At 42.8% G+C, this 24,412-nt stretch overlaps 1 protein-coding gene across 5 annotated transcripts in view; it reads right to left on the bottom strand.

The window, feature by feature from the left end:
- Positions 1 to 24,412, bottom strand: part of Cad87A (cadherin-87A) — a 184,981-nt gene that overhangs the window by 78,872 nt on the left and 81,697 nt on the right. For 4 of the 5 annotated variants that reach the window (XM_067350906.1, XM_067350907.1, XM_067350905.1 and 1 more), the window contains exon 4: positions 10,725 to 10,780. In XM_067350906.1, the coding sequence (XP_067207007.1) occupies positions 10,725 to 10,780 (56 nt within the window). Of the gene's footprint in view, positions 1 to 10,724; positions 10,782 to 24,412 lie in introns of all 5 variants that reach the window. The other variant, XM_067350909.1, reaches the window with a different exon arrangement.

Genomic DNA, 24,412 nt, shown 5'->3' with positions numbered 1-24,412 from the left:
CCGTCCGCTCGCCACCCCCAACCTCGTTCCTCCGCAAACCGGAAGGAAGGGGTTTTCCTTCCACGCGCCAGGTAATAAATACTCCCGAACAAATTGCTTCTGCCATTTGACATCGCGCGCGTCGACCCGGTGCTACGACCTAATAACAATCACGTACAAGAATGCGCAGCATGTAGATCCGCCCCTTTTACTACCCGTATAACCCGTTCAACCCGAACCACGGTATTCGCCCGTCGCGTCGCCCGATGAATGGAAACTTACATTTCCCGGATATTGGAAGTTCCTCAGCGAATCATCCGGAGTTTAATCCCGTCATTCGCAAATTACTCCCAGACGGAGAAGTAACGATAATATTTTTCCTGCAGCGTAATATGAAGAAATTTCTCTTCGCTTCAAAATTCAATGACGGAATAATATTGTTTGCTCGACTGTCTATCCGTAGATTTTAAAATCGCATAAAGTAACATATTATATATATTGTTAAATATATTTTGGATAATTATTCAGAAAATTCAGAAATACTGGAAACAAAATGTTCCGTATCGCCACCTGCTGCAATAATGGAGACAATATCCTAACTACAGCCTTGATCTCGGAATCGATAGTGCATTGGCTTTCGATGCGCCCGAAGCGCTGCCAACGTGACGTGCGTGCGACTGAAGCGCACGCAACACGCACTCGTGCACATACAAACACGTATTGCATCGTCAATTGGATCCCTCAGGGATGGAATCAAGCTCAATATGTACTCATGAATCTGAATCAATTCAATATCCAAGTGTCGCGCCATCGGAATCGCGTAATACTCGGAAAAATTGCTGTTTCATTCGATGTATTATACTTACGAAGCACTTCACTCGCGAAGGGCTTCGTACAATCAAGCTCCTATTGAAACTCAGAATAACTATATCTGGGATTCAAAAATATATATGTTTTATAAATATTTTAAATTTTGTAAAGATCGGTGCTTGTGAAAGTAATATTTAAATACTTATTGCATTCATATGAACTATATGGGAAAGAAGAGAGAACTTTTTCCAGAAAAAATGAAAAAAGATTAATAATTCTCGAACCGCAGTTTACTCATAATCGTCAAGCAATTCGAGTAAAATATTAGTAAATTATTCATATTATGTAATTATTCACTTTTTGCAGTCCTTTGTCAAGGTAGGTGACAAGGAATTATGTTTTATGATCCTGCGCATTGTTCTGCAAATAATTGAGTCAGTGTACGATTATAATTCGCAAGCTATGTTATTTTAATCTTCATAAAATTTCTTAGAAAACAGTATTAAATTATTACATTTTGGCACAGCATTAAAATAAAGACGGGATATTTAATATTAACTTATTCGTCGAAACTAATTTCGTAAAGGTTGAAATATTCTGCTAAAATTGTTCAAATATATTTCACTATAATTTTTATTCCATTATATTCCATTTATTCCATTGTAAATAACACTATTTTTTATGTTATTCAAAAATAATACTAGTAATTTCGCTTGGTTTCTATTTAATTTAAAATTTATTCTATTATTCTGTAAAATATTCGACATTGCTTCCAATATATTTGATTCCATTTTCTGTGTCATCAACACACGGACTTATGCTTAAAACAGCGCGCACACACACACACACACACACACACCCACACACCCACACACAAAGTTCGCATCACCAGTGCTATGTATATCGTCGGTAAACAATTACGTTCAACTGGATGCACTAATTACGCTCGCATTCCAGAGCACACCGAAGTCATGCATTTTCAATTGTGCGAGCACCAATTATCAACTCGCTTTCAGCAAAACCCTATTTCATCTTCGAGTTGTTTTGTTACGAAAACGAATGCCTTTCTCTCATTTCTGACTACTCAATGATGCTACTTCGAACCAGAAGTCTTTTCACATTTCGCGATTAATCTCTGACCTTTTAACAACACAGAAAACTTACGGCCAGCGTGCAAAAGTGCCACTGCCGCGCAAAAATTCGCCTCTAACGAGAACGTGCCAGGACAATATTTGAATTACTTTCTTTGCTAAACTATTTCGAAACGAGTTCATTCAAAAATTTTCCTCAATTCCTGAACCGACCGCAGTTGTGTGTAGGGAAACGACTCGAGAAGAGCTCACTTCCTTCCCTCAAACACTATAGAAGTCTGAAAGAAGTTAAGGATTGTATTGAAAATGAATGTGTACCTTAGCCAGAGCCACGAGCGACCGCGCGCAGAAGCCAAACGCGTGGAAACGACGTCGACGGGGCTTCCGATGAAAAACTGATACTTTTCGGCGGCCCGGCAACACCGTTCAATCTTACACCCCTCCCGCCTCGCCCGCCCCTCCGTGATAATCTGCCGCGGACGCGTCCCAGTTGCTAGGGACTTGATTGATAGCAGAGCGTCGGTTCATTCCCTCCCGATGGTCCCTCGCAGTTCAGCGAATATCCTCGACACGATCCCGGCAAGCACGTACTACAATGGTTGCCTCTCGGTTTCCCAGGCGCGATAGCGCGGTGACCAAGGCTTCCGCGCGCCAGGTAGGAGTGCGACAAAACCACCTTTCGCGTAACAAAGACGGGGCATCGTGCAGTCGCCTCGCGTCGCGCTGAGGCCGGGCGAGAGAGCGCTGGCCGTGCGCAAATTACTTGAGGTTTCCGGCAACTGGCGCTAATTGAATTCCCCGATGAATCGAACTCCGCATAGGGCGCCCGAGCGGAATATTGGCTCTTTTCAACGACGCTTCAATGGACACTCGAGCCGCCCGCATCGAGCTGACCGCCCCGGCCGGCCGGCGTGCGGTGGTTCGGGCTAGGCCGAAACAGTCGGCGCGGAGGAAGAGGGAAACGCGACTCATTAGCGCCACGTTACTACTATTCTATCCGCCGCGCAAATTCATCCTTTTTCCGCGACTAACGGTGCCGCTAACGCTAAGAGACGCGAAGCAAAAAAGAAAGAAATTGACACCATTATTTATTCTACGCATATCCGACGCTACTATCTGCAGATTCTACATACTACTGCATTCGTAATATTTAATTAAAAAAAACATCGCACGGAAAAACGACGGGCTGAATTTTGCCGTGGGTCTTAAGCGGGAGACGGAGAGCGACTCGAGCGACGATATCGTCCTCCGACAAAGGAGCAAAGGGATTACGGGGCGATTACCTGAGCGACGCGACGCGACGCAAGACTCAGTCACGTCGCGACGACGACGTCGCGAACACGCGTCTGCTGCGCACGAGATAAAAGCCGCAGCCCTACGGTGGATAATTACCCTGCCTTTGGCTGCTACCTTGCGCACAGTCGTTATCAAGGTGGTGGGTAAGCAAACGGCCAAGAGGAAAGGGAGAGAGAGAGAGAGAGAGAGGGGGGGAGAGAGTGAGAGAAAAGAGGGAGGGGGTCGACTCTTCCGGTTCTTGCTTTCCGCTTTCCACGTCTCTCCTTTTCCCACGTCGTCTCAGAGGTCGGTGGCGTAAATTAAATGACCGCGAAGGCGCTTTGAAGTCGGAAGCCACGCCGCGGGAAAACGAGTAATTTATTCTTCGCGGCGCGGAACCGCGGCGCTGAACAACGGCGGCCACGTTCACTGATTACGCGACGCGTCAGACGCGTTAATTCGCGACGCGATTTCGCCGACAAGTGCGCGCTCTTTGAGACTCGGCGAGAGAGCTGCCGCAAGTGCCGCTCGCGTTGTGAGGGAAATTTTCGTAACGCGGCGCGCCCGCACAGATATTGTTATCTCCGCCAGCATCTTCGCAATATTGATGCGAATTGATGAAAAAGTTTTAGATTTTGGAAAATGGATGAAAACTGATGGACGGATCGCTAAAATAAACAAGATTTCTATTTGCAGCTGGAATTAACTGGAAATATAAAATAAATATGCAAACAGCGAAAGAGTTCATTTAAGTAATAAATTTTTATGCGCGTAAAAAATTTATTTGTAAAAAAATAGACACGCGCAATGTTCAATTCCGCGCCCATCGATAATATATATTTCTGAACTGTCGCTGAAATTGCTCTCGCCGCGAGTTTTTCTAATATTTTTCCAATTTCGGGCCGACGTTGCGCGTTGCACCTGCGAGGATCCCTTCAGCGAAGCAAATCCGTCCCGACAAAATGCGAAGCAGCGAGGAGTAATGCGCGGGGCAATTTTTTAATAAAGCCAGAAATGAAGGCAGTAACTTCATACTTGCCCGTGCGTGTTTATGTCTTCGCGTCCCTTTTAAAAACAGGATACACGCGCGGTACGCGCAGAGAGGAAATGAAGTGAGGCCGCATCGTGGATTAACTTCCGACCGCGCTGAATAAATAGCCGTTTGTCTACCCTCAAGGATGACCAATGGTCGCGCTCCGCGCTGGAATCTCCATGTTCCAAAACGGGGTTAACGTAAAACCTAGCTCCCGTGGCCCGCTAAAAAAGAGTTATTAATGTCTCAAAATTAGAGCAACCGTGACAAAAGTTCCACCGCGCCACTGGTAATCATGATACACGACTCTGCTTGCATCTCCCCTCCCCCCCCCCACCTCTCTCTCTCTCTCTCTCTCTTCTTCTCTTTCCATCCAGCTTTTATATCACCCGATCCTTCGTAAATCCGCATCATTCGTCTCGTTGTCATTTTGCGAAACCGCTTCGAACGCGAATGTCTGTCGGCGCATCGATCAGAAAGAGTCGCGCGCGAAGAACGCAGCGCGGAATTGCGTTACATCGTTCCTGAGCAAAATTGCGTGAGATCAGCTTTCCGGAAATTCTAACAACGAAATAAATATATATCTGCATGTATATAGAATAGTTCTGATGATGGAGTAGCCGTCATCCCTCATTCCGTTAGAATAGTAACTTAAAACGAGTTTTATGAAGATGTTACTTGAGTGACAGTAAGAAAAATGAAGATAAAGTTTAACGCGATAAATATAGCCAAGATAACTTGGGCCGATAAAAATGCATTTTAACTCCGTGCAAAAGAAATTATAAGTAAAAATCCAAGATGCATCTACATTACAAGATAAATCGCCGAGTTTGGCGTCAAATATGCATATTTTGCGAGGTAAAACGCCGTTCACGAACTACATTCTGTCCGCGACATTCAGAAGAATCAGGGATGCGCGACGCGGCAGTAAGTTTGCCGAGAGAGAAGAGAGAGAGAGAGAGAGAGAGAGAGAGAGAGAGATACGAATCTCTTAAATAACGCCATGTATCTCGCATTCATCCTGCATCAGCTTGCGCAAGTCCCGGCCATTTTTAAGCTGCGACCTCCTCGCCGAGACGCGGATATCCGTGTGCCCGGGCCGGCGCCCGAGTCCGCCTCATTTTTGTTTAAAAGTAATGCGGCGATTTCCCCGCCGGCTTAGCTCGGTTTTTCTTTTAACAAAGAGAAACGTCAGGGAAAACTAATAGCGGAGGGATAACGAGCCGAGGATTACCAAGGCTTAGTGCGGGGGAAAACGGTACGTCGGATACATATACCACCAAATATGATGGATTACTTCCAGAATCGTATAGCGCATTCATGGTGCATCGCGTGCGCTTTATACGATTCTTCGGGACTGTCCGCGATAAACGATAGTTAACAGCGGATCAAGTATTTAACCCTCAATTGAGATAACACTCGTTATTGATCACTCGGATTTATGGCTTTCTATTTGACGAGATAATTGCTTATCTTGATTTACGCTCTTAACGGTAGATTTCTTCTTCCCGCGATAAAGAGTGATTTTGGCAAATTACGTATATCAAATTATATTAAAATATATTAAATATAAAATGTAACAATTAATACTTGATTAGATGTCAATAAATCTTTTTCAATCGGCAATCGATTTCAATTTTATCACAGCGTATCCACATTGTAAATTTTACACATAATTTTGCGAAAATATGTATCTTTAGAACATTGTATATCAATAAATTATCAATATGTTTGTATTAGACACACAATTAGAGCACGAGCCAATAAAGCAAACATTCGGACGCTAATGGTTCGAACTTCGTGCCAGAGAAGTCTGCCTCGCAATCGTAATAGGAGAGCTCTCGCTCCAGAGGCGGCTCTAATGGTAAATGTGTACGCAATGTGTGCGTATATTTCGTATTAACAAACGTGGAAGTTCTCCAAGAGTTTCGTGCCAATCAAAGGATCCACGTTCCCTCGTTAGCGAAATTCTCAGCGCGTGCATCAGAATACACCGTTCGTCTCTCAGTCGCTAACTGGCGGACCATACATAGATCCGAACTACTGACAATTTGCGGCTGCTTAGAGATAAGAGGGGCCAATGCTCTGAAAGCCGCGCTTGTGTTTCGCAGCATGTCCGTCGCTCTATTATAGACTAAGTGCTTCAGAAGTTTTGCTTTTAATCTTTGTGATGTTCAAATTTATCAATTTTGATCAACAAGTTTTTCTGATAAATGTAATAAATTAAAAGTAATCTTCGAAATTGTGGGAAATATTCATCGTAAGTTGGATAAAATATTTAAATAACATTTTTAATAAAATTTAATATTGAGTATCCCGTATAATAAAATAAAATTTTATATTAAATGTCTGAAAAAGTTTCATTTAAAAGATAACATTATTCTGCATGGTAATATTATTAATATAACAGTAAAATGGTTTTTTTTAATATGAAAACGCAATTTTTTTCATATAATTTAAAAAATATTCAAAAAGTTTATAATTTTCGATAATAAATACTTTGATTTTGTTTACACACACACACACACACACACACACACACACACACACACGCGCGCGCACGCACGCACGCACACAAGCAAGTAAATAATTTATTTTACTTTAATTTCGTAGAGATCGATTTTACTTTAAGCAAATTCAGCCATATTTTTGCACGATGTTGCACAAAAAATAATCCAATGAAATTCAATCATCAAAAATCGAGATCAACGTTATCGCGAACAAAATTATCGTAATGTCGATGTGTCAGGAATGAGGAGATACAGACGGGAAATAGGTACAGAGAGCCGGAGGGAAAAGTGAGAGCGAGCGAGGCGTGATTGAAGCGGAGGATCGAGCGCGATCGAGCGGAGGCGAATGCCGCGTATTATTGAACGCGGGACGCATTATCCGGTAATACGCTCCGCCGCATCCGGCGTTATCGGAAACTCGTTGCCTTGCCTCGTTGGAGCCGTATTTAACTGTGGGTCGCGAATGAGTACTCTCGGCGCGCTCGGAAATGGCGGACGACAACGACGCCGTCGACGATACAGACGTGGTGACCGAGGGATCGAGAGGAGGGTTTCTTTGGCGACTGCGCTAACGAGTGAAACCACGTAACTAGCGAGTCGTGCCGTCGTGTTTGAATGCACAAGGCGGGGTCGGTTGAATGCGCTCGTCGTCGTCGAACCGATTCTTTCGATGGCGAACGACGAAATTGCTGACGTGCTTTTTCAACGCACCTTTACGTTCTTTTGATTCAGATATGCTTCCTTCAGCTTGCCCCCCCCCCCTCCCCCCTCTGATTTGTTCGATTTCGCAACTCTCTCTTTCCCTCAAAACTGAGACAATAGAATTATGTCACGTGTTGACATTTTTTTACTCATCCCTCGCATACCTGTCTACTTTTAATCCTGAATTGTGCGACGAAATTCTGTTACAATTTATTATAGCGTGAATTCTATAACCGGCTTAAAATCGATCATATGTAAATCCGATATTCATCGTCAACGGTATATTGCTGTATTAACCCGTCGTGGAAGAATCGAAAAAAAAAAAAACAGTAAGAGTAGAAAATTAATTCTATTTATTATAGCGATTGAGTTATAAAGCGCGAAATCGGCCGTCGCGAGGATCGCCGAAAAAGGATAACATGCCCGCGAATGATTGGACTCGATCGAAAGCGACTACTCTCGACTTGAGAGTGCATCGAACAGACGCGCTGAATGATTAATGCACTCGGGCAAATACTTTCAGCGCATGAGGTTTGCCGTGCAGTTACGCCACCGCCGCTGTCTGCTTGCACGCGATGCACTCGGGCGCGCCATTAGAACACGATTGATCACGTGTATTTGTAACTGCTCAAACGTTACCTGCCGAGTGATCAATCGTGCAACCGCCCCTTCGACGGACCGACCGACCGACCGACCGACCGGTCGAATTCCGAAGTACCTACTACTCGCGACTCGCCCCAGCAGTCAATGATCTTCTTAAGCGGCGATGTGGAAACTGCGGAAACACACCCTGAGAGAAGAGGGTCATGCGGGGAAATTTCCAGGCAAGCTGGAAAGCTTCATCTTCTTTTTTCTCACGTGCGAGAGAGAGAAAATGAGAGAGAGAATAATAAATTTGCCGCTGTACACTAAAACTAACGAATAACGCAAATAGAATTGCAATTTTTAACAAATAAATAATTTTGCCAATTCAGCGACACAATCGAATTTTGTGTAATCTTTTTTTTTTTTTGTTGAAAATTAAAACATTTATTGTGCGAAGATATAATGAAAAATAAAATTATGCCTCAAGAACGTAAATATGCAATAACAAAGTGTTATCCTCTCATTTTTTCAAGTAAATTTTTTTATAATTTGCCAGAGTTTTTTTTGTCTGAACAAAACTGCTGTATAATCAAATACCTTTCATAATTAGAATATTATTGTTTCCCGATAATGCTAGTGATATTTTTTAAATGATTCAAAAAACAAACCAATTGGAATGCAAACCAAAATACGCGGTTGGAAATTTTTACGTCGCAAAAATGAAGAAGATAAAGTTGAAATATCGATCGAATGTTTTAATAGACAAAAAAATTTTCTGCAAAAAAATGTTTCGGTACACGGCAAGATTTTATAGATGTATAAATATTACCGAACACGTAATTCTTGAAGAGCGACATATCTCAGTTTGGCACTCTCGGCCGTCTTTCCTCTGTAAACGCGTTTAGCATAAATTATCGAGGTTGCAGAGACTCCTTACAAGCTCTCGCGAGGAAACCTCTTCGCTTGACGAACTCGCAGACTCGTAAACGCAAACGACGACGGTTAATAAGGAAGCAAAAACAACGCTTTAAAAATGCAAACGCGGAACACGCGAATAATAAATACCTGGCCGCTGTAACCGAGAGAGTAAAGCGTGAGAGACGGGAAGGAAGTATGTGGCAACAGATTTACGACAAGCAGCGCGCGTTAGGTGGAAAGGAAAAGAGATGTGGAAGGAAAAAACGTGGAGAGGGACAAAAAAAAGCGTAAAAGAGGTACAGGGAGAGAAGATATAGAAAGAGAGAAAAAAGAAGAAAAAAATTACAAAAAGAGGATATGTGCAAAAAGACAGAGAGAGAGAGAGAGAGAGAGAGAGAGAGAGAGAGAGAGAGAGAGAGAAAGAGAGAGAGAGTAAGCGAGTGAATAAAAGAAAAAATAAATACTAAGTATGTATATTTTATCTTAAAAGTAAGAAAAAAAGAATGAAAGAGGATCATTTATGCTGTACTCTGTGAAACCACGTTTCTCAAGAGCGTTGAACCGGCGCATATACAAGATGTACAATGTGCCGAATGATAAGTAGAGAAAATATAGAAATAATTATGCAAAACAGTACGACAAATAATATACAAATAGACGTCCAATAATAAAAATTGAGAGAAAATGAAAGAAAAGGGGCATGCAACACGTAATAAAGTGGAATGTAATATCTAGAAATTTAGCCAATAAAGCTGAAGATGACTGTGAAACGCAGAAAACGTCAAACCCTCGCAAAGCTGGCGAAATAAGCACGCGGTGCTTTGCTGCATTACCCGCAATCAGCGTTAGTCGCAATATATATTTGTAACAAGAAGGAGAGACGCGCGAACGTTGGAAAAAGATGAAGGGGAACGTTAGAGGGGGGAAAGGTTCGCTCGCTTCCTCCAAGGGAAACCCCGTCGAGATACGGAGATGAAGGGGTTTGGGCTGCGGGCGGAGTGGGAAAGACGAGAGCGGATGAAAACGAGATGGAGAGACAGAAAGACAGACGGGGTGGGGGGGGGGGAGAAGGAAAAAGGGAAAGAAAGGGAGAGAGACGGATAGAATGAAGAGGCAGTTCGCTAGAAGCTTCCTGTTCCCCGCCGGAAGGAGGAAACGCCTTTCCTCCGTCCCTGTACACCTCCGCACGGCACCTAACCACCCCTCGTACTTCCTCGTATCTGGATGCCCGCTACTTCGATCTCGTTTACGACAACGAGATATTTAAACAGCCATCCTTTAGCTCGCGAGCGTAGCTCTAGTGATATGATTTACAATAGCGTTTTTTTTTTGTTTTCATACGATAGATTTTTGCGCACGATGAAGCGCGTGAGCTTTAAGCAATTATTTGATACTTCATCGTTCCTTTTCTTCTCACGTGTGTGTCAATGAATTTTTCTTGTAAATTGAAAAAAGGAACAGTAACGGTGTGTAAGACACGTTTCTAGAGGCAGCGCGCATATTCTTCCGATCCCCGCGCGCAAATTTCGTTCCACTTTCCGCGATGGTTATGTTTCGCCTATGGAATTCAAACGAGCCCGTAAAGCAACGGAAGATGCCATAACTCCGCGGCCCCTCCCCCACCCCGGAAGTCGGCGAGGCCGCGCTGAAACGGCCTAACAGGAATCAAATAAAATTCTACTCAGCTGTACCGCCGTCTGGTACGCTCGCGGCTGTGCGCGTGCTTCGAACATCGCCGTTCCCGAAGCACGATCTCCGCAACGTGCGGCCAAATAAATTCGTCGCGGAAACGAGTGATGTCGCAGCAAAGGAGTGACTTACCCGTGCAAGTGGCCAAAAGACAAATCGCCAGCAGAACCGCTCGCTTCCTGGGCAACCTGCAAGCAGAGGAGGAGGACCGTGATTATTGATTGAGCTTGCCGGCCAATCGAGAGACAGATCGAGAGAAGGATAACGCTCGACTTCGGCTCGGCGGCCGGCTATCAGACTTGTGATTAGGCGGATTAATCTTGCGTCATGCGCCGCGCGCGCTGGAACGCTTAATTAATTGCTCATTTGTAGCTTTCGTGCGTACCTCTCGTACAAAATATCGACAATGTTATATACAGTCGAACGCTCGATCGCCCCCATTTTCACTTTTTGTTTCTCAAATATTTTACCTTTGAATTTGTATTATTTTAGAGCGACAAAGAGCGACATCATTAAATATTTAGTCTATTGATAAATAAATGATATTAACAAATCTCGCGCGCGCGCGCGTGTGTGTGTGTGTGTGTGTTCATTGTACATTTTAGATACGTGCATGTTATTCATTTATTTGTACTTGCAAATTTGATAAGCAAATAAACCTGATTCTAACAATTACAGGGAGAGAGCTCTAATTAATATTATACCAATATCCAATTGATAATTGGTACAACAGCACAGAACAGAAAATTTTACAATAGCATGTTTCGATTTACTATACGCAAATTGTACGCGTATCTATATTAATGGTTTCAAGAGTGATACGATAAGCGAATCAACCAACGGATAGATGAATAGATAACTGCATTAAGCGGATTATATTCCGTTGGAATATCTCGGCCCGCGCGATTCAATACCAGGCATCGCTTGCAACTCCAAGTTAAAAATAAAACCCTGACAATTCCGACTGACATTACAGAGAAGAGATACGCCATCGTGTCAACGTTAAATTTCGCTCCGTACTTGACATGTTTTTAAAAACGTAGCGTTCGCAATTTTACATTCGGTTATAAATATTCGCCGTATTTTGCTTGTAAACCGACGAAAACTCGATTACCCGACAAAATTGTCAAACTTAAATAGAATTAAACAACGACGCGGAGTAGGTCCAGATATTTTAATCATATTTGACCAAAATGGTGCGGAATATATAAAAGTTTGAAGATTGAAGTTGTTGCTAAAATGATCGCAAATTTGCAGATATTATATTTATATGTGCATCGTTGACTTCCGTATATTTCGCAATTGCATTACAGTTATTTGATAAAATAAGACAATAAAAGAATAACAAAGACTATAAAAAATCTACCTAAATAACGCACAACAATTTTCCGTGAAATCAACTCTTATAAAATTACGATTTAAACTTTACACTGAAATCACTTCTGTCTATTTAATTGATAAACTATTCTATTCTCCTCGCAAAACGTTGATTTGCAACAAAGTAATAAATATTCAACGGTATAAACGGAGCGATAAAGCGATAAATATTTAGCAAAAAATAAGCACAGACCAAGGTCACCGCTTACAGATTGAGTTCTCAAAGCTATCATCGAGCGATATTGTACTAGATGTTTTTGAATAAAACAAAAAATTACTAATTCTCTCTCACGGAGAGTATTCTGTTCATTTCGAACTGTGTGCACACATTCGGCGCCATTAGAGCAGCCAGTTGAATCGTACCATTTCCCTTGCAGAATCACGAACGATAACGTTTCCGTCGGAGAATCGGTGCGGCGATCGAGCGGCGGACCGAGCGACATTTGCCATTACCTGAGGGGTTGACCATAGGTATGTGCATGTCTGCTACATAGTGCGATGTCGGTTACATAGTACCGCCTGTTCGACCGTCTCATGACATAACCGGTAAACAATCTTGGGTTAATTGACGATATCGACTTCGCCCATCCGCGCTGCCGTCGAGCGAGAACGGGGGGAAAAAAATGAGCAACAAGTCCTTGTCCGTTGCTCTCGGAAAAATTTCATCATTCCGCGAGAAACTTGGCACGGAATGTCTATTTTGCGAAGTACCATTCTGCGCGGCAAAAAAACTAAAGCTGTTTTTGAAGGAGCAGAATGGAACTTGTTCTTACACAAGGCAAGTTGTTACGATGTAATTTTACAGAAATCTACCAGAAGCAGCGTTACTTAGACGAAGCAAAAATGAGAGATACGAACGCGCAGCTCATCCTGCCCAGTTTCTGTTAGCAGTGCACGGAACTGTAAAATCTCGATTAAAATCATGAGTCAAAAAACACATTGTAAGTGTTATTAAAATATTGCGATTAAAATACGAAAATACAATTTTATCAAACACAATTCTCAGAAACTTAATTTAATCATGTAAAATTAAATGTACATAAAATGTTTTGTCTCCCATAATTAATTTTTTTCTCGATAAATATCGGTCAAGAATAAATTGTTGCAAAATGTGTATTTAAATATTATATCCATCTTCGTAAAAATTTCAAGAAAACTAGATAAAATGTGAAATGTACGTGTAATTAACAAGTAATGTAGGCGTTTAGTAAAAATTAGAGTCATTATTAATTTATCGGTGAAAAACCGTAAAAGCTAGTCTCACTTTTCTCTACATGCAATGTGTTTTCACACGCATATGTACATTTCGTGTTACATAAATACTTGTTTTGCACAGGACATAAGATAATAAATCATGATTATTGAACGCGCAATTACATGGAGCACTTAGTTCCACGAGTCTCTATTTGAAATAATCGTCGCGCAAATTATGTTGATTTTTCCTACTAATACATGCTTCATTTCTCTTTAAACAAAGCGTGATGGATTAATTCTTCCGACAGGTTCTCGAAAGTGATTTATTATTGCATATTTCTCTTAAAAAAAAAAAAAAACGCAAATTACAGCGCAGCTTACTTTCTCTCCTCTTTCGCTGTTTCAAATGTAAGAATCTCCCGAGACGCTTTAAGTTATAACTGAATATAATATCACTAGCAAGAAAACGATCATTATAATCAGTGTTCCGCATAGAACTGCGGAACCAAACGCATTGAAATATGTACGTCATATCGCCATATGCGCGCCATATCGCCTTCAAGCGCTCGCCTCTTCAATTACGATGATGGTGGGTTCTGGTGAGCATAGCTCACCGTTAATCGCCACGGAAATTAATTCTGACGTTCGCACAGACATCTTAGTGTCGCTTTGATGGCGTCACATTAAGTTAGATAGATATCCCATTAAAGCGAGCGCGCGAATTGCATTTTACGGCGTCACGTGTGCAGGCGGCCACGAGACGACAGAACGCACGCGAGCCCGCCGTAATCGCCGTGATAAACAGCGCGACTTTCGCTCGTGTTTTTCTTGCTAATCGTTTTAATCGTTTCATCCGGTGACGCCGAATGCCATTATCCGCCGCGTGGAGTTAGCAGAGATAACATTTGCGCGTGAGATAACACTGTGGCGTTCGGAGTGACGTTTCCATTATCTGTTACATGCACCCTACGAAGCGATGTCGGCACTCAGAGCTGGCTCAAAATATGATGATGCCTCTCGTCAACATTTCCGAAATAAGACACAAGTAAGGAGATGAATTGCCCAATGCCGCAAATGTATAAATAAAAAAATTGCGCGCGCACATATTTCGTGGAGAAATAAATTGGCGAAAATCAAGTTTTACATTTTGGTTCACCAAATTTTTCCAATTTTTTCCTCGTAATTCCATACGTGCATAAAGCAACCCGAAAAATGTGTAGAATTTTATTTTCATAGAAATAATGCGCGCACTAAACGTGAAAAGGCAAAGCCGGTATATGTGCGCGCAGCATCAACGCTCGTTATATGCGCACGGCTGTTTTAATCATGATACAATCAATGACAAATAAGCTGCGATGGATAAGCAGTTAGCCAGCGTATTGATCGCGTCTCGCTAACGATCATTGTGTTTGGTCGTTGTAACGCCAAGCATCTACGTGCCGCAAGCGCGGAAGTCGTTAATAACGCGATAATTTAATCATGACTTAATAGTGATTCGATATAGAATGTCATGTGCGGATTCTAGAATAATAGAAAGTTCTAGCGGATTTAACCGCATTAACACGATATTATTGAACCGCAGACATCATAACAACGAGTCGAAGTGGAAAAGCTTTTAAACCAATAAATTTTTCAATAATTTTCGCTGCTTTTTCCGTCATTTCATTAAGATGGAATATTATTTCGAGCTTTTTTTGATTAAAAGTACAATCACGCCAGTAGTCAAAATTCTCGATAATCTTACATTGTGCTCGCCCGATCCCGTTATTTTAAGCTAACAACAATCGCATTCCCTAATTGCGCTTTCCGCAATGAATATTGCAAACATTCATCGTCTTTCACCTCAACGACGAGCAATGAATCTTTTAGCGCCAAATTGCGAAATTACACAAATTGGGTCTTGCAATTACGCGAGTATCCGTGGACGGATGCATATGGCGCACTCCGCGCTTTTGCAGACCACGCTTTCGCGGTCGAATCTGCAAATGGCCACGCGTTAATCGGTTGACATGGAACATCGCGAGCTACATTAGCACTGTCTGTACAACACGAGCCAGTTGTATCGCATGCATTTACATCGTTACAATGGTGTGAGAGCGGCGCAACTTCGCACATGATCTTTGTTATCTCGGCAGCTCCTTCGCGCGGCGAGCCATGTCTAGTTTTACATCTGTTCAACATTATCACAATTTCAGAGTTTTTTATGTATCTAGACCAAAAAAATTAATTCAAAACTGGATCGCGCTTCTTGCGATCACCATTCGCACAGCTGAGAAAAAAATATAACATTAAATTGCTTAAGAAAAATTTTGGTAAATGTCAATCAATCTTGCCGCGAAAGAACTAGAAGGACAAAGTTTGCAGCTAAAAGTCAGGAAGTGATTAATTTGTCAAAGTAATTACTGACCCGCGTACGCATTCTGTCTTATACACGAGAAATATGTCTATACGTTCCGAAGTTAAGCTGAGCCTGAATTAATCGCATCAACTATTAACGTCTCGGCTGTCCAAGCACAAGCAAATTGCATTAATCGCGGCCACCGCACGTAAGGTGGAAGAGATAAGACAGCCAGCGATGGTAACGGCACTCTCAGGCGTTATTGAAACCAATCGGAAATTATGCAAGCCCGAGCACCAACTAAAGTTAACACGTCAAGCTCGGCCTCGTCGCGACCGCGACGTTCCGATGATGCATTACCCATGACAGACCGGAATTCGATAGCTCGAGGTTAATGAGATAACTTGCGCCTTACGCTTACACTGCATCTCTGTGAAACTTCAGTGAACGCGCTGAGCTATGAAGAAAATGTAATAAATAAATGTTCCGCGGACATATTTATGAGTCGGTATTATACGAACGCGATTTTATCTGTATTAAACATGAAAACAGAAGATTCTTTGTACGCAGAAGCGCACGTATCAGAACCCTTACATTCAAAATAATTACAATTTATCGAAAAATGCAACTTGAATTTTTAGAGTCTCTTGAAATATTATTTAATTTTTACTAAATGTTTATTTATTATGTTGAGCGTCGATAAAAATTATTAATATTTGTTGATAACCACTCTAAGTCTACAAAAGCATTTATTACAAGTAATATAATTAATAATAACTAATTGTAATAATAATAAAAATGTTAGATGAGAAATTGGAAGGAGGAACCGATCGTCGATAATGCATCACAATTAACATAAGTACTGATTTGATGTGCGGCTACTAATAATAATTAATCAGTACAATTAATTACATGCAATGCATGTCCATTAAAGTAATTAATATCATCAACGACGATATAATGACTCCCTATTGTCGGGTGATATTACCTGTAGCCCACCGTAATCGCGTTTTAGCGCGCAAGAGTGCAAATATGCCATCGTTGTTGCATACGAAGATGCTACGACAGACTCGCTTGTTAACAGCGTGCAGTAAACAGCCCGCACAGCGGTGTTATGTCGCGCTCTAACCCAGTTTTCCTTCCGAGCGTGCACGTTTAATAATGTGCCACGTTAATTGCATCGATTATTAACATCGTGACCGGCCGGACGGCACAAATTCTATTAACATTGTCGCTGTACATTACCGCACAGCATATTTCTAAAACCGTTGAGAGACATTAGCGAATTATGCGTGTCATAATTGCAGCCTGATCCTAAACCATCGTCCATACGCATGCTTAATTTTGCATGTTATTTGAACTTTTACTTTTTCGTCCGCCGCGGAGTAAAATAAAATTGAGTAAAATAAAGCAGATAATGGAGAGAGTGAAAATAAAGTAGATAATGGAAACAGGCTTTGCAAACGTTAATTCCGAGCTTCCTTGTACTTTCGTAAATTTTTCACCAGAAGCATCGAAAGCAAATTGAATAACCAAAATCACGGGAAAATTAATTCAAGTGAAATTCGAGATTTTGTAGTGAAAGATATAAGATCGAGGACCGGTCATCGTCGTATATCTTCTTGACGCACTATAAATCCTTTTCAACCATTGTCGCTCGCTATCCGGGGCTATTTTCCTTGCCTTTGTGCATCGCGCGGCGCCAAAAGACGTGTGTATCATACATTATTGACCGCATCGTAAATTGACAGGCGGTGTGCGCTCTCGTCGCAACGCGCACGCGGTCTGGAAACGAGCGTGTGCACCAATTAGTCGACGTTAAACACCGCCGTCGCCCTGCTTATGCGGCGGCTATGAGAGTGCCTGCGGACCACTCCGTTTACTTATCGATGCCGCTCCGCAACAAACAGAAGCGCCGTGCGGTCTAAGTTAGTTTACTGCAGGAACAGACAGCTTTAATAAAGTTCAGCGTAGATTGTGTACCGGGACGCCGTATTACGTGCAGCGTTAGAGCTGCCCAAGTAATGCGAGCTTTCATTACTCAGGCGAATGCGCGCAGGCGTGCGCGAGAAGCGCTCTATGACGGCGGATAAATCGTCCCCTCCCCCTCGAAATTATCCGCTGAAAGCTGCCGGCGCGTTATTTCGGCATAATCCGATCGTAAAATTTTTTTTCGCGATTTTTCGCGCTGCTATATCGACACGCGAGATGCGGCTTAATCTCCGCCGATTTCAAACCCGTAGTACGAGATGGATATCATTTTTTTATTTCTTCCTTTCCGCGTTACTCACTTTTTTGCAGTAATCGCGATGAATATTTCACTTGAAATTTTCGTCGGAAATATTTTATAACATTCTTAAGCTCTAATCGATTTTCCATCGGCAGATAATATATCGGGAGTTATATTGCCGCTTGTTAAAATTGTGACAAAGTACGTAACGCGTAAGAAGGAACGTTCTCTACTTTCGATCCGTAGGTCGATGGTGCAACGCACCTGTAAATTATAAAACTCGGAGAGTGTCTTGAGGACGCATCCTTGTTAGACACCGCTGTTGCGACAGAAACATCTTGATTGGTGTCGGATTCTGAGCACTCGAAATCCTTTCATCTAGAGTAGCGGTGGAGTGTTGCGCGAGGTTCTTGCGTCAAACAGATTAAATTAAGAATACACGGAAGCGCTCGGAAATTCATATATTCCTTTCGTCGACGACGACGGGCGCTCTGTAATTTGCCGCTCCTTAATTAACTTATCCTCGGAAACGACGTCGGGCGCGCGTTCTCTTCGCCTCACATCGCGCAGCCTTGTGTCACCGTGCCCGGCGTACGACGCTGTATTGTTAGTAACTTTCCTCGTGAAACGGACATGTTTAATAAAGCCCCGGCGTTGATTGCATAAATTATTAACGTCTGCGAGGATAACGCGCTCGCGTACGCTCGCATCGACACGTCCTGCATACCCGCAAGTCTCTCGCAAACTTTCTTGCAACTTGGAAGACTGCCTTTAACGGCGGCTTTCTGGCACTTGCCAGAGAATGAAGATCGCAACTGAATGATCGATAAGAGTATTTTCAAATGCGGCCAGAAATAACGTAGAAAATTTCGTATTTACGAAAATACTGGCGTTTGAAATGTCAGCGAATTCAGGTCATTGATATGAAAGAGATGTTTGAAACTTTGTACTCGCCAAAATACTTGACCCGAGATATCATTACATCAAGAGGTGCGTAGTATTTGACTTCCACTCTCCACTATATGTTGTACAATTGTCCACGTTTTCAAGCTATTGTACGATTGCGTCCTTTTGTAAATATATATCCGAGAAGCGCACTCGCCAATCGTGAATGCGTGCATAATGTCTGGATTTAGCAAGAAATATTCGCGGATGGAGCGTGGGCGAGTCCGACTCGAAGGGAGCATCGGTTCAAGAAGACGATTACGCCCAATTGCGTGGAATGAAGCGTGTCACTCGCGATTAACCTCATCGAGCCGTATATTTTCCGCCGCAGTTTTTCCGCGGATTCTAAACAAAATATGAAAAACAGTTACGTGAATTTCTAACGCTTCAACGAAAGCGCGCTATATTTTAATTTCGAATTTCCATCTTCTATCTCCCCCACTTTCTATTGCATTTTCTTCCCAATAATTTTCTAGCGTTTGTTTTTATTGCCTCGCCGTAAGGAACGGAATTATCACACGATTTAACACTCGCCGGAGCCGATTTATCGCGCTGCTTACCGACGGGCATTGCATTAATCAAGTTAAGGTCTATTCGGTGTCCCGGCAACCAACAGCGCGCGGAGGAATCGACTTTATCAACGACTTTATCAGGATAATCGAACGGAATCGCCTGACCGAGCGCACCGCCGCTACGCTCATGTCGCACACCTGACGAAGTGCCGGGCCATCGAGCGACGAGCCTGACGAAGTGACTATTTCCGGCGCCGTACGTCGTTCACGTAAATCACAATCGACAGAACCAACCAATTCGGTATCCGTAAAAATTGCGACTCCTTTCCGCGCAGAGAGAGCGAGTCTCGAAAGCGGCATTGTTCGCGTTGTGCGGCGGTCTCTCGCTTTGGAGATAGGAACCAGAACGAGCCATTATGCGGGAATAGCAGTATAGCTCAATAACAGTAAAGGTTCGACGTACCATTCTTCGCTCTCTCTGTGAGGAAAAAGATCTAAAACGTCTTTCCAACAGTTATCAATCTCGCATTGCAATTAAAATGTTACAAAAAACAGTATATCACGGGTGTTTTTGAGAAAAGTGAAAAAAAGCGAAACCAATTGTTTTCAATGTAAGAAAATTTCGTCGCGCATACTACTTTTGTGAAAATATAGTCTTTCCGTGGCAATAACTCAAATTTAAACAAATTTGCTGCTTTTTCCTCCCGCGATCCTCAATCTTTCATTTTTGCAAGTGTCCGTTGAGAGTAATTTCTGTAAAATTCCGCTGAAATGGTACTTCGGTGCGGAATAAATTCAGATTCGTGTATGCACATTTGGGCTTGATCTCGTCCCCGGGCGACCGCGCGCGTTCAGTCGCGCCGTAGGAAATTAAACGTCAGATCGCGCCGCGATATTATGCGCCGTTCGTTTTAAGCCTTTGCCCGCGCTGAATTATGGGGCGTCCCCGAGTATACTGTATTAAGCGAAATTGAGATTGAATTTTTGGCACTTGCGCAGGTCTTCCCGATAAGAATAACTGCCAAGTACCGGCGGAACCCTTTGCCAAAAAACCAAATCGCCAGTATTGATTCTTAGCTCCCGAGCCTTGCGAAACTCAACTAAATTCGAATAAAATCTTCGTAAAGAATAAAATTGTAACAAATAGGTATAAAATAAGTGTAAATATATTACTTGCCGAAAATCGCCGCTTAATACAGATGTTCCGACTTTTATTTATTTTCGTTTGCAAAAACTTGTCTCGGGAAGATTATTGTCGCGCCGAAACGTTCGAGCGTGACCGAGCGACAAAATTCGACAGCGGAATGACAAATTAGCGCGATTTAATTAAATTCTGATTTCGGAGCAAGAATGCGATAGTCCTCCGCTCCGCCGACTAACACCACCACAGTTTTACTACACAAAAAAACAATTTTTCCAGTTAAATTTTATACGAAAAAGCTTCCATTGTGCAAGCGATTGCATTTCAAACACACTACATTAAATAAAAGTTTCACAAAAGTATTCCTATATTTGTGAATACTATTATTTGCTTTGTAACTCTTTTAATTAAATACAACTTTAAATTCATGTCCTGCACTTTATTAAGTTTAGACGTAAACAATTAACAAGCGAATAGAACTTCGGGATGTAAAATGAGACTCGTTGAAGTTAAGAGTTGCTTGATCACATTTGTGCTATAATCAGTCCGACATCGTGCTGCTGCTGCTGCTGCTGCTACTGCGTAGTAGTAGTAGTAGTAGTAGTCGGGATCAAGGAAAGAATGAAGACCTCTCCGCGCTATTTTGCCTCTCGCTTGTTACAGCTTACAACGTTTCTTGAAAAGCTATTAGAACGATAATAGGAGAGAACTCACCGCTTCTGCCTTTTCGTCTCTCGCAGCATCGATAGCTGGGAGCGTCCCCGCCGTATCTCGCAAAGTATTTCAGCTCATTAGAGCATCGCTCGCTCCCGCGTGCGCGCCGCCCTTTTTATCCCGCCGGTACAGCGCCCGGGCTGTATGATCCACGCCCGTGTAACCCGCATTAACTTCCGCGCATAAATTGCGACTTGATAATGCGCCCTTTTTTACATAGCGTCCGGCTGTTCCGTGACCGTGCTAATTGCCGCAAAAAAATATGCAGAGTGCCCTGCGCTGTGCCGGCGGATGCCCTTTCAGCTTTAGCGAATGGTAGAGATCAAAGAGATCTAACGTTGAGAATTAAGTCTCGAGCCGGCTTTCCGGTTAATTTTAACGGACGTTATTTTAACGGAGGTTTAATCTAACGCTTAATTGAAGGGATCTTCACGAAAAGAAAACTCTAAAAACGTGCACATTTAAGAACGCGAACTAATGCTCACGCTTTCGCGATGTCAGCGAGATTTCAGTTTCCATCAAAAATATTGACGTTCGCGTAATATTAGCATTGTTGCGAAAAAAGAATTATGGTGAAAAAGCTCTTCCGCATTGTAAAGTTACATGGATGATTTAACCCGCGCGTAGACCGTCGTTTCTGGTTTGGAATAAATCCCGGCGCGTTTACACGGTGCAAGTCAAACACACGTGCTCGATGAAAACAGCAAACGCTTGTTCGCTTTATGAAATTGTTTTATCGCGAAAAATACGAAATAATTCACCCGCTGTTGCGCAGATCTTGCACCGGACTGCAACACCGAGAACTTTGCTTCCGACTCGCATTATAGAATCTGCCGAATGCGAACGACACGCCGAAAGTTTCGCGAGCGGAAGCGAACAAGTTCGCGCGAGATTCGGCTTTGCTATCTGGCGACAAGATATAGCGGCGTTTTGTCTCTCGAAAACAGAAGTTATATGGATAAAGAAAGGGACGGATTTATCTGTCGCTTTTTTCTCTGTCGAAAAATCCTTTAAAGAAAGCTTATCTATAAAAAAAAAAAGTTCCAAATAAATGCGATATTTATAAAAGAAGACTTTAGGTCACATTTGCGTCAAGACATGAGTGACGTTGTAAGACTTCCTTCATCCCTTCAAATCTGCGAAGCAAGGGGATTTGTAAGACACAGAGGTTGTTAACATAACGCATTAAATATTAATAACATTTTGTGCGATGCCGACGCTCTCGCATGATGTTGACTTGTGCTATATTCAAACTGAATAAGAAGACGTATGTTTAAATAATGTATGAGCTATTCATTTTCAGAGTTTGAAATGTAAAATACGTAATCAATGGACTATTTTTATGTAACGCCACACATCTCTCGGGGATATTAAGTCAGAGCCAGAATTGATGATCTCATTAGGCGAGAAGCCCCGGGGGGGCGCTCGCAGAGGTAATAGAAAAGGGGGAGGAGGTCAGTAGGTATTAGAGGGAAAGGGAAGTAACAGATACACCGCCGAATAGGGTGGCGCATCCCGGCAACTCGGTCGACCCTTATCACGCCTGGCAGTAAATCCACGCTCCGGCTTTAATCCCTTTTAAATAGTAATTAATACGTTCGAGTTATCGCGGCAACCAATGTAATTTAGAGACGCAGTGTGCAAATCCTTGCCCGGGCGTTCGCCCGCCCAATGAAGCATTCAAGAAACTTGGGGAGGATTTTAATCTGAGCCACTTGCGCGCGTTTCCCTCGTAAACCTAAACGCCTTCTCGGAGACCCCGCGGAAAATTTGTTTGCGCGAAACGAAGCTCAAGTCGGATAAACGTGACGCCGTTTTAAACTCGAACGAACAGTCGCGCCCTATCAAGCGGCGTCAACCGTGAGTGGGGAAAAATCGAAAATCATAACGTGATGTTTTATCAAAACGTAAAACTGCATGCCAGATATTCTGCGGAAAATTTATTTCCACCCGAGTTACAGAAACTAAAATCGGACAAGCGCGGTGCCGTTTATCGGACTGACAAAAAGTAATGCAAAATACACGACAAATGATATCTCGCTATCAACGTCAATGGTATATAAAAAAAAAAAAGAATGTACGACTGTGCACAAAACACGTGCCTGTATAAATGTCATGTAGTTCGATAGGGGAGCGTTAGTCATCGTTAAATGTAACAATGCTGCCACTACAACCGTAGACCAATCACGGTGGCGATTTTTCGAAAATAGTTTTCAAACACGCCGACGAAACAATAACTTCCGAGCTTCGTTGCGAGCGCTGTGAGGCGCGGCGCCGCGAACCCTTTCGGCGCCGTTATATGAAACGCTTTTACGCTCTCGAGGCCGCAATTGACTTTGAACGGAGGGTCCGCGGATTCGTTTCCGCTTACACAAAAGGAACCAGATGCTTATGCTTTTATTAGCGCGGCCGCTTTCGCAAAGTGGGATTCCGCTGGCTTTCCGTGGCATAGCGGGTGGCTGCGATGCCCGGGCAGAACCGCACTCCAAAGCCGGTAATTATGCATTGACTGCTTAATGGATGCAGCGCGAGCGAGCCAACGCCGCGGATCCGCGATGCATAAGCTTTTCGGTGTGCGGGAAACTTGGTTGACTTGCCACTCGCGCCGATGTGTTGGTGCGAGTCTGTGTTACGACGCACAATCACGGTTGCGAGAAAACGCAATGCAGACTTCGAGCTTTTGTAGCTCAGCAGTAGCAGTGCCTTTTGCTACTTACACTTGAATAATAATAAGAATCTTTTGTAAAAATATAAGCACAAGCTAACATCTAGTCTAAGACAACCACCTTCTCCTGCTTGTAAATATCCTCGCATCGTGAGGTCCTCATCACTCTTTACAAACGAGCGGACCAATTATATCGGCAAGCGTATTATTAAGCCAACTGGGTCGTTCGTGCGCCATACTTTTTAAGGGCGCTCCATCGAAAGACCCGCGTTGAAAAATCCGAAAGATTCCCTTTGAAGCGCGGAATTTCGACTTGGCAAATGGCACTTACTTTATGCCCATAATTCGAGGTCCGGCACAGCGGAACGTTTTGCGATAAAATTTTTATAAATCCCGCCAGCGCTTTCACCGGCGCGCAAAAAGCTCGCATTACCGCGCGCCGTAGGACACCACGCTACACTATTCAGCTCGAATCACAAAGAAAAGCGACCGGACCTGTTTCAGAAATTGCAAGTCGTAGCGTGCTGCGGATTAAGGCATTTCAGATTTATGCGAAAGGCATGAAAGAGGAAATATGGAGCGAAACTTAATATCGACTAAGTAACACCGTCGTTGAAATTGTCTCATATCTGAGAGGCGATCGTAAAGTTTGCAAAAAAAAAAAATGAAATAGAACGAGTCGAAAGGGACGCGGAAGCGTTTTG

The sequence above is a fragment of the Linepithema humile genome, chromosome 3, assembly GCF_040581485.1.
Source record: "Linepithema humile isolate Giens D197 chromosome 3, Lhum_UNIL_v1.0, whole genome shotgun sequence".
NCBI lineage: Eukaryota > Metazoa > Arthropoda > Insecta > Hymenoptera > Formicidae > Linepithema > Linepithema humile.
Note: the sequence above shows the minus strand (reverse complement) of the source record. Positions and strands in the feature narration are given on the sequence as shown.